Source organism: Balaenoptera ricei, chromosome 6, assembly GCF_028023285.1.
Source record: "Balaenoptera ricei isolate mBalRic1 chromosome 6, mBalRic1.hap2, whole genome shotgun sequence".
Taxonomy (NCBI): Eukaryota; Metazoa; Chordata; class Mammalia; order Artiodactyla; family Balaenopteridae; genus Balaenoptera; species Balaenoptera ricei.
In genome coordinates, this window is record NC_082644.1 from 30,747,533 (window position 1) to 30,759,373 (window position 11,841).

Consider the following 11,841-nt stretch of genomic DNA (forward strand, 5'->3'; position numbering starts at 1 on the left):
GAGTATGGTAAGGCCAACAGATCAGGAAGACGATTACCATTGAAAAGATAGTTTGTTACTTAGTTGGTTCCTAAGAGGGAAGGGTACATCATGCCGCTGGGGACCACAGGGAGAAGCACTAGAGTAGGTCAGGAGACGGAGAACGGGAAACTGGTCAAGAGCCTTTACTGTGGTTTCTGAGGTAAGGAAAAGGTGAGTCAGGGTGAGCAGGCTTAGGTTGGCTAGTTTGAATAATTTCAGGAGGCTGTGGGTCATAGGGGCTGTCACTAGATGCCTCTGGTACCTAGCCCTGAGCAAGTGGATAGAGGAATAGCAAATATAAAGGAGGTGGTTGAGATATGGGTTCTGGACTGGTCGTATCACGTTAGAAAAGCATTCAGGAGCAAGTTGTTTACTATCTCTAGGAATGGGCTAATCTTGGGAGGCACAGTTTCTTCAGGGTCAGCAAGGCCCCAGATGTCAAAGCATCAGAATACAGAAAATAAAAGACATGATTAATACAGAGCCCTGGCTGAGTCCTTTTAAAATTCAAGGCATAGATGTCAGTGAAACTAGCAGAGTAAGTAAGTACCTTTGAAGATTCTGTCCTCTGTAAAAGCAACAAAAAAACTGGCCAAAACTGTCAGAATCAAATTTTTTGGAATCCTAGAAATGAACCAAAGGGTTGTAGCAATCCAGGGAGCATTTATTCAGGAAAAACGGCAGAATCTTGATAACAAGAGTGAGCTTTGTGTTTTTTAAATGCCCTATACCTAGCTCTCCTTTACCAGCTCTGTGTTAGCCTTGACAACAAAAAGCCTGTAATCCTGGTGATAACCAGCAAGCCTGGCAGCCACCAGAGGGAGCAGAATAGGTTCAAACTCCTTCAAAGCCACATTCCCAGTAAATTGTCATTGTTTGACCTGTTTCTTTATTCCCTGGAAGATCTCAGTTTCAAGGCTGTGTTTATTTGACCTGACTCAGAACTAATCTAGTGTGAAAGGCTTTTCTCTGGGAGAATTTGTTGATATTTACCTGGGCCCCAGCAGTGAAAGCACTGAGTCCTAACCACTGGACTGCCAGGGAGTTCCCTGGAGGCAATTTTTAAACTTCATGGGTGCCTGAGGCGGTGGATAACAGCTGGGGCAATTAATAGGTTAACGAAAAAGCTTAAAAAGAAAAGCTGTAGAATGCAATGGCTAGGGACTTCAAAAATCTCTGACCTATCCCTGGGACTCTAGAAGGTCCTGCCCATGTGTTGGGTTGTGTGCATGCTCAGGAAAGACCTGAGATGGCCTAAGTTCTCACTACTGGCTGACCGTGAGGCTGTGCAAAAGCAGGAAGTGAAAGCTAAGGTAGTATTGTCATTTGCCTTGCTGAGTATTGAAGTTATGCCCAAGAGAAAGCCCCTTGGCAAAGACTTGGAGACATGGGTTCAAGGTGTTTAAGTAAATCTCTGTCAAGATATTAGCTAATGGAGCAGACTTACGTAGTCATGCACAACAAAAAATAGACTATACAGATTGGCTCAGAAAAGTCACTAAACCAACAAAAGGAACAAGAAGCACAACAGCAAACCCTGGGGAGAGGGAGAATCTGATTCCAGGAATCGCCACACTATAGTGTTTAAAATGTTCAGTTTTCAACAAAAATTACAAAACAGGCAGAACGAAAAACAAAACAAGAAAGTAAGGCCCATGCACAGGGAAAAAAGTAATCAATCAATAGAAACTGTCCCTGAGGAAGCCCAGACTTTGGATTTATTAGACAAAGAAACGGTTTTAAATATGCTCAAAGAGTTAAAGGAAACTAAGTGAATGATGGCTCTGGCAGCAAGTTTTCTTAATTTTCTTCATGTGAGAATGTCTTTACTCTCATTCTTGAGGTAGATTCTTTCTGGATATAGAATTCTAGTTTGACAGTTCTGTTCTTTCAACACTTAAAAAATGTTGTGCCACTTGCTTCTGGCCTCCATGGTTTTTGATGAGAAATAGACAGTTATTCAAACCATTGTTCCCTTATTTATAATGCCTCATTTCTCTGTGCCTGCTTTCAAGGACTTTCTTTGTCTTTAATTTTTAGAAATGTGATCATCATTTCTCTGGGCTTAGACATCTTTGGGAATCTGTAGGTATATTTTTTTAGTCAAGTTTGGGAAGTACTCAGTCCTTATTTCTTCAAATATTTTTTCAGTCCCAGGCCCTTTCCCCTCTCCTTCTGAGACTGATGACATGAAGGTTAAACCTTTTGTTATTATTTCACAACTCTTTGAGGATCTCTTACCTTTTTTCCCCCCAATCTTTTCTCTCTCTGTTGGTATTGAATAATTCCTATTGGTCTATCTTTAAGTTTCTTTCCCCTGCCATCTCCATTCTGCTATGGAACACTTCTGATGAGGTTTTTTTTTTTTTTTTTTGGCTGCATTGGGTCTTCGTTGCTGCACGTGGACTTTCTCTAGTTGCGGTAAGGGGGGCTACACTTCGTTGCAGTGCACGGGCTTCTCATTGCAGTGGCTTCTCTTGTTGCAGAGCACGGTCTCTAGGCGCGCAGGCTTCAGTAGTTGTGGCACGTGGGCTTAGTAGTTGTGGCTCGCGGCCTCTAGCGTGCAGGCTCAGTAGCTGTGGCGCACAGGCTTAGCTGCTCCACAGCATGTGAGATCTTCCCAGACCAGTGCTCGAACCTGTGTCCCCTGCTTTGGCAGGTGGATTCTTAACCACTGCGCCACCAGGGAAGCCCACTGTGATGAGATTTGTATTTAAGTTATTGTATTTTGCAGTTCTAAATTATTTGAATCTTCTTATTATCCTTTATTTCTTTGTTGATATTTTCTATTTTTGTATTTCTCTAAACCATGTTCATGATAGCTTGTTACAGCATTTTTACGATTTTTATGTTGAGTTTTAAGAGTTTTCTCTATATTTTGGGTTCTAGACCCTTTTCAGATATATATTTTGCAAATACCACTGTGTAGCTTGTCTTTCCACTCTTGATAATGTCGTTTGATGCACAGAAGTTTTAATTTTTATGATGTCTACATTATCTATATTTTATTTTGATGTTCATGATTTTATTGTCATTTGAGAAACCACAGCCAAATCTAAGGTCGATATTTGCCTCTGTGTTTTCTTCTGAGAATTTATAGTTTTAGCTTTTATATTTAGGTCGTTGATCCATTTAGAGTTTAGAACATATGGTGCAAAGTAAGGGTGCCACATCACTCTTTAGCATTTGGATATCTGGTTGTCACAGTACCAGTTTTTGAAGAGACTATTCTTATCCCCATTGAATGGTTTTGGCACTCTTGTTGAAAATCAGTTGACCATAGATCTATGCTTGTATTTCTGGACTCTCAATTCTCTTCCCTTGATCCATATGCTTATGCTTTTGCTTATTACCAGCAGTACTAGTTGCCTAATTGGGAGGATTAGGGACACGGCTCCTCTTTGGCATTAGGGTTCTGTACTGCATGGTTTCCCTTTTCTCATCTTTTTTTTTTTTTTTCTTTTTTTTAACTGCATCAAACATTTTATTGCCTAATTTTTGAAAACTTTTGCTCTTAAGTAATAAACCACAAAAGAAACTTTATTAATATTATGTCCAGTAAATTAAATTGCATGATTTTGAACATTGGTTTTGTTCTGTTGAGATATAGTTGATATATAACATTATATTAGTTTCAGGTGTACAATATAATGACTAGATATATGTATAAACTGTGAAATGATCATTACAATTACTCTAGTTAACATGTATAACCACACAGTTACTTTTTATTTTTTCTGATGAGAACTTTTAACATTTTCTCTTCTAGCAACTTTCAAATATACAATACAGTATTATTAACTACAGTCACCATGGTGTATATTACATCCCCATGACTTACTTATTTTATAACTAGGAGTTTGTACCTTTTGACCACCCTCACCCATTTTGCCGACCTCATACCCCCTGCCCCTGGCAACCATCAATGTGTTCTCCGCAACTGAGTTTGTTTTTTGTTTGTTTGTTTTTTAGATTCCACATACTAGTGAGATCATACAGTATTTATCTTTCTGTCTCTGACTTATTTTACTTAGCATAATGTCCTCAAGGTCCAGCCATGTTGTTACAAATATCAGGATTTCCTTCTTCTTATGGATGAATAATATTCCATTAGATAGATAGATAGATAGATAGATAGGGATATTTATCTCTATGTGTGTGTATATCTATCTGTCTATCTTGGAGGAAATTAAGAGTAATATTCTAGTGAACACACAAATAAGAAAGTGAAACAGCTTTATTGCACCTATGGAGAAAGTTTTAGTGGTCTGGATAGAAGATCAAACCAGCCACAACTTTCCCTTAAAGCCAAAGTCTAATCCACATCAGGGCCCTAACTCTACAATTCTGTGAAGGATGAAAGAGGTAAGGAAACTACAGAAGAAAAGTTTGAAGCTAGCAGAGTTTGGTTCATGAGGTTTAAGGAAAGAAGCCATCTCCATAATATAAAAGTACAAGGTGAAGCAGCAAGGGCTGATGTAGACACTGCAGCAAGTTATCCAGAAGATATAGCTAAGATAATCCATGAAGGTGGCTACACTAAACAACAGATTTTCAATGTAGACAAAACAGCCTTGTATCGGAAGAAGATACCATCTAGGACTTTCATAGCTAGAGAGGAAAATTCGATGCCTGGCTTCAAAGCTTCAAAGGACAGGCTGACTCTCTTGTTTGGGGCTAATGCCACTGGTAACCTTAAGTTGAAGGCAGTGTTCATTTACCATTCCAAAATTCCTAGGGCCCTTAAGAATTATACTAAATCTCTTCTGCCTGTGCTCTATAAATGGAAAGCCTGGATGACAGCATGTCTGTTTACAACATGGTTTACTAAATATTTTAAGCCCGCTGTTGAGGCCTACTGCTTAGAAAAAAGATTCCTTTCAAAATATTATTGCTCATTGACAATGCACTTGGCCACCCAAGAGCTCTTATGGAGATGTACAATGATATTAATGTTGTTTTCATGTCTGCTAACACAACATCCATTCTGCAGCCCATGGATCAAGGGATAATTTCAACTTTCAAGTCTTATTATTTAAGAAATATATTTTGTGAGGCTGTAGCTGCCATAGATAGTGAATTCTTCTGATGGATCTGGGCAAAGTCAGTTGAAAACCTGGAAAGGATTCACCATTCTGGATGCCATTAAGAACATTCATGGGACTTCCCTGGTGGTCAAGTGGTAAAGAATCCACCTTCCAATGCAGAGGACTTGGGTTTGACCCCTGGTTGGGGAACTAGGTTCCCACATGCTGCGGGGCAGCTAAGCCCGCGCACCACAACTACTGAGCTTGTGCGTGCCTCAACTAGAGAGCCCACTGCTGCAAACTACAGAGCCCACGTGCCCTGGAGCCTGCACACCACAACTAGAGAAGAGAAAACCCCCACGCAACAGCTAGAGGGAATCCTGTGTGCCGCAATGAAAGATCCCGCATGCCTCAACGAAGATCCCGCATGCCGCAATTAAGGCCCGACGCAGCCAAAAGAAAAAAAACCAAAAAAAACAAAAAAGAAAGAACATTCATGATTCATTGGAAGAGGTGAAAAGATCAACATTAACAGGAGTTTGGAAGAAGTTGATTCCAACCCTCGTGGATGATTTTGAGGGGTTCAAGACTTCAGTGGAGGAAGTAACTGCAAGTGTGGTGGAAGTAGCAAGAGACCTAGAATTAGAAGTGGAGCCTGAAGATGTGACTGAATTGCTACAATCTCATGACAAAACTTTTAGTTGATGAGGAGTTGCTTCTTATGGATGAAGAAAAAGAAAGTGGTTTCTTGAGATGGAACCTACTCCTAGTGAAGATGCTGTGAAGATTGTTGAAATGACAAAAAAGGATTTAGACTGTGACATAAATCTAGTTGATAAAGCAGTGGCAGGGTTTGAGAGTATTGATGCTAGTTTTGAAAGAAGTTCTGTGGGTGAAATGCTATCAAACAGCATTGCATGTTACAGAGAAATCGTTCATGAAAGGAAGAGTCACTTAATGCATCAAGCTTCATTGTCGTCTTATTTGAAGAATAAAGGTGGTGGTTGCCACAGCCATGCCAACTTTTAGTAAACATCCCTCATCAGTCAGCATCCATCAATGCCGAGGAGAGACCCTCCACCAGCAAAAAGATTTGCTGAATGCTCAGATGATGGATAGCAGTTTTTAGCAGTAAAGTGATCTTTTTTCTTGTGAACTTTTTCCTCTTTATTGTGAACATTAGATCAGTTTAATATTCAGGAGTCCTCAATCAGACATGGACTGATTGGGTCCAAATATATAGCGAGTGTATTTATATCTTATAGAAACTTAGTTATTTTTTTTATTTAATAAACTTATTTTATTTTATTTATTTATTTTTGGCTGTGTTGGGTCTTCGTTGCTGCGCACAGGCCCTCTCTAGTTGCGGTGAGCGGGGGCCACTCTTCGTTGCGGTGCGCGGGCTTCTCATTGCGGTGGCCTCTCCTGCTGCAGAGCACAGGCTCTAGGCGCGCAGACCCCAGTAGTTGTGGCACGTGGACTCAGTAGTTGTGGCTTGCGGGCTCCAGAGCGCAGGCTCAGTAGTTGTTGCGCACGGGCTTAGTTGCTCCGCGGCATGTGGGATCTTCCCGGACCAGGGCTTGAACCCATGTCCCCTGCATTGGCAGGCAGATTCTTAACCACTGCACCACCAGGGAAGTCCCAAAACTTAGTTTTAAGTTGAAATATAGTAGACATACAATATTATGTTATTTTCAGGTGTACTACATAGTGTTTTGACATTTTCATACATTATGAAATGTTTACCATGGTAAGTCTAGTAACCATCCATTCCCATACAAAGTTATTGCAATATTATTGACCATATTCCTTATGCTGTATATTACATCTCTGTGGCTTATTTATTTTATAACTGGAAGTTCGTACCCTTCACCTATTTCTCCCCCACTCCTAAAGTATTTTTTAATTAAGATATATGCCTTGTTTTTTTTAAATTAATTTATTTATTTTTATTTATTATTTTTGGCTGCGTTGGGCCTTCATTGCGGCACGCGGGCTTTCTCTAGTTGCGGCGAGCGGGGGCTACTCTTCATTGCGGTGTGTGGGCTTCTCATTGTGGTGGCTTCTCTTGTTGCAGAGCACAGACTCTGGAGTGCACAGGCTTCAGTAGATGTGGCACGTGGGCTCCATAGTTGTGGCTTGTGGGCTCTAGAGCACAGGCTCAGTAGTTGTGGCGCACAGGCTTATTTGCTCCGTGGCATGTGGGATCTTCCCGGACCAGGGCTCAAACCTGGGTCCCCTGCATTGGCAGGTGGATTCTTAACCACTGCGCCACCAGGGAAGACCTGTACCTTGTTGCTTTTTTTTTTTTAGACATAAAGCTATAGTGTAACATAACTTTAATATGCGGGAAACTAAAAAAATATGTGCAATTCGCTTTATTGCGATGTTTGTTTTATTGTGGTGGTCTGGAACTGAATCTGCAATATCTCTGAGGTATGCTTATATTCAGATCCTCTGCCTGTTTTATCTGATTGTTTGGGTTTTTTGCTATTGGGGTATGTGAGTTCTTTATATATTTTGCATATTAACCCCATCAGATATTTGGTTTGCAAGTATTTTGTCCCATTCGCCAAGTTGCCTTTTCATTTTGTTGATGGTTTCCTTTACTGTGCAGAGACTTTTCAGTTTGATGTAGTCCCGTGTTTATTTTTGCTTTGTTGCCTTAGCTTTTGGTGTCAAGTCCAAATAATCATCACTAAAAGCAGTGTCTTCACTCCTCATCTTGTATGACTTCTGCTGGCTAGAAGGAGCAGTCTTTCCCTGGGCCTTTTTGTTTGTTTTTTTAATTTCAGTCTGCTCTGGCATCCAGATTGGGATGTACAAGAGGTAAAAATGAACCCCAAGGAACTCATTATCTGGTCCTCGCTTAATTCCTGAAGTCTCTACCTGTTTTGCTTCTTCTGTCCACATATCAGAATCTTCCAATATTTGCTTTATGTGTTATTTCCATGTTTCTAAATTGTAATTAATGGGAGCCTTCAGGTTCAATGTGCTTACTCTACTGTGACTAGAATGGGAACTCTACTCCCACAATCATTTATCGAATGAATAATTAAATGAACACATGCATCTTGCCTATAAGTTGCTCAGAAGTGTTTGTAGGTGTCAATATAACAATAGGTATAGTATTAAGAGAATTGAGCTAAATTCCTATGGGAGCTCATAGGCATAGGAATGAAATTATTTCTAGCTATTTTGGAATAGGACATATGGTGAGGTGGTGAGACACAATAAATCTGTGACACCAACTGGGTGTCCTGTAATTCAGTTCAATTCTGACACTACCCAGATTTAGCAGAGACCCACAGGTTAAGGGCAAAGTCCTCCATAAGACTGCTAGACTTCAGTAAAAGTTACAACCCAGAAACAGCCAAATGGAAACAATTCATAGACAAAGGTCTAGGGGTGGGTTGGGGTGCCGTGGGGGCTGGGGGAGGAAGATAAACATAGAGCTTCTGTGCCCTCTCTTCATGGAATCTGGGCACATCAGCCTCCTAGCACATCCACACATTCACCAACCTGAAAGTGCCACTGAGTTTTGTTGTCCAGACGTTTTATTGGGGTTACCTTACATAGGCATCATGATTGGCCATGTGATTAAACTCCTCCAGCTCCCCTCTCTTCCCTGGAGAACTGGTGAGCCCACAGTTCCAACTTTTAAATCATGTGGTTGGTCTTTCTGGTGAACAGTCCCCATCCTAAGGCTACCTAGGGACCACCCTGATTCACCTCATTAGCTTAAAAAAGGCACTCTTGTCACTCAGGAATTCCAAGAGTGTTAGAAGCTCTGTGTTAGGAACTAGTGACAAAGCCCAGATATATTCTTTATTATACCACAGGTCATCAAATGAGACATCAAGGAGAAAGTGGCATTTGTGTGATATCTTGAAAGATGGGTAGGATTTAAACATTTGAAGATGGAGAAAAGGGAATTCTAGCCTGAGAAATCACACAGGGGCACATACTCAAAAGGGCAGAGTTCAGTGTATAGAAATATATTAAGTACTTTTTTAGCTTTAGTGTCGGATCTATAAAAAACAATAATAAGATAAAGCCAGATGGAGGGCTTAAATGAACGATAATAAACGATATTTATTAATCATAGAGCCTTTTATTTCTACAGAGCAGAAGAAAGAAGAGATTTGTTTATGTTTTTCCGAAGCCTACACTTCTTTGTGGAATGGTGTGAATATCGTAAGCGCACATTTAAACGTTTCAAGGTAGTCTAAAGTCTTTCAATTTAAACGTATATGGAAAGTGAAGCTGATGTTAATTTGGGGGTTTAAGATAACATTCTTAAAGTTTTCAAACAATAGAAAATATTTTTATTGGTTTCTAGATTTTTAGTTATTTGGTATAGATGAAGGAGGAATTCTTCTGTACAAGTCAGTTAACGATTTATATTGAAAGAATATAGTCTTATTTATTTTACAGTACACATTTTGAAAAATTAATCTGTCAAGGACACTTGAAGTAAAATGCCAAATGCTAATAAAGGGCATAGGCATAGCAGCCTTGTAACGTCACAGTGTAATCTTTACTTCCTGAGCCACACTCTGTATTTTGAGCTTCTTATTTATTGTATATTTCAAGTTTAAATATTGAAGTCTGATTCTTGTAAAGTAACGCTTCTTAGGTCTGATACAGATACATTCAGAGACTTTTTTTTAATTGCCTTTGTTTTCTGTCATAACTAGAACTATATTTGGCTGCATTGTAATCCCCCAGGTTCTACTTAGTTAGATAGTATCAAATTATTGACAGCAGTGATGCACACAGAAACCAGTTCTGAAAGAGTTAACATAAATAATATCTCAAGGTTCAGGTTCCCTCAAAATACTGAGTGACTATTGTTTTTATGACTGGTACTAATTCTCATTTATTTTGGATTCTTTTTTTTTTTATCATCATCATCATTATTTGCATTTTATTTGGTTGAGCTAGTAATATCTGTCAAGCATAAGATTTTCTTTAGAATGAAACATGTCAGTACCTGTACTGTACCTGTACTGTGGTCCCTTGCGGAGTGCTCAGGATTATGTTGTTTACTTGCAGGTGCTCTTGCACCAGAACAATTAAATAGCTCTTCTTCAGAATTGGTAAAATACAGTAATGATTGAGAAGTCTGCTGGCAGTTATGGTAATGAATCACCTAATACGGCCATTTACTTATACATTAGAATGGGTTGTGGGAAATGTGAGCACTAGTCCCATTTTCAAACTGATTTTCCTCTAGGTGCTTTTAAGGCAAGTGTAGAAGTATAATTGGTGTGTTTTTCCTGTAGAGGATAAAGTGCTTCTTTGAGCTGGTCCTTTGCTGGTGACAAGGTTACTAGAATGGAAAGAAACATCACATTGTAGTGCAACCATCACCAGTAAAAATCTGTTCCATTAAACACTAATTTGCCATTCCTTCATTCTCTCAATAGTGTCCTTTGATGCATAGAAATTTTTAATTTTGATGAAGTCCAATTTATTTTCTTTTCTTTTGTAGCCTGTGCTTTTGGTGTCATATCCAGGAAATCATTGCCAAATTCAACATCATAAAGAATTTTGTCTTTATTTTTTCCTGAGAGTTTTATAGTTTAGCTCTTAAGTTTAGGTGTTTAATCCAGTTTGAGTTAATTTTTATATATTCTGTAAGCCAGCAGTCCAACTTCATTCTTATACATGTGGATATCCAGTTTTCCTAGCATCACTTGCTGAAGAGACTGTCCTTTTCTCATTGAGTGGTCTTGACACCTTTGTCAAAAATCATTTGACTATATATGCAAAGGTTTGTTTCTGGATTCATTATTCTATTCAGTTGGTCTGTACGGCTCTCCTTATGCCAGTATCACACTTTTGATTACTGTAGCTTTGTAGTTACATTTTGAAATGAGGAAGTGTGAATCCTCCAATTTTGTTCTTCCTTTCAAATTTCTTTTTGGTGTTTGGAGTCCCTTGAGATTCCATATGAATTTTGGTGGGTTTTCCCAGTTCTTTTAAAAATGTCGTTGGGAGTTTGTTAGGGATTGCTTTTGAAACCACTAGGTGGCGTTTCGGGGGGTTCCAAGGAGCTCCAGTCCTTTATGTCTCATCGTGGAAAGAATTCAGCAAGAGACAAAGTGATAGGTAAGTTAAAAGCAGATGGGCTAGAGGGTGCTGCGCCCTGAGAACTTAGTTGGCTACAGTTTTATAATCAAAGGAAAAGTGGGGAGGAGAAAAAAAAAAAAAAAAAAAAAAAAAAGTGGGGAGGAGGAAAAGACCACCTTCTTCCTCATTCTTGAGTAGATGTTAAGTTTCCATCATCAGCTAGTCCTCCAGGTTGGACAGGGGAGTTTTCTTGTCCCTACGTGGTCAAGCCAGGACTGTCATGGCGCTATGGAAATATTATTTCAGGTCTCCATACAATGAGGGTCTTTCACTTTGAAATGTCACTTTTCCATAAATTATTGTTTTTTATGTGTGCAGAGAGCATGTCCTAGGGGTCATTAACTTACTGAGCTCACTGGGCAGGATGTGGGTCTCATGCCACCATTGTATATTGTTTGGGGCATGTCTCATGTTTCTGTTGCATGGTTTTGTTGCTAAGCAGGCATGCTTGGTTTTGTGGTTAAGCAAACCTGCTTTCTTGAGCGATCATTAACTTACAGGGGTCTCCCATACTTTTCCTTTACTTACAGTCCCCTAGTGGGATTAACTATTTAATCACCTGCTTTGTCCCTTTACTCTGTTCCTATCATTTTGAAGTTGTTTTGGGTAGCACTGACATATTAACTATTCAGTCTTCCATTCATGAACACAAGAT

At 39.5% G+C, this 11,841-nt stretch overlaps 1 protein-coding gene across 4 annotated transcripts in view; it reads left to right on the forward strand.

Annotated features, from left to right (window-relative positions):
• CENPP (centromere protein P) overlaps window positions 1-11,841 on the forward strand; it is a 224,912-nt gene that overhangs the window by 53,729 nt on the left and 159,342 nt on the right. For all 4 annotated transcript variants that reach the window (XR_009503622.1, XM_059924405.1, XM_059924404.1 and 1 more), the window contains exon 5: window positions 9,175-9,271. Coding sequence is in view for 3 of the 4 variants with exons in the window: in XM_059924405.1 (XP_059780388.1) it covers window positions 9,175-9,271 (97 nt within the window). In the remaining variant the exon portion in view is untranslated. The remainder of the gene's footprint in view (window positions 1-9,174; window positions 9,272-11,841) is intronic.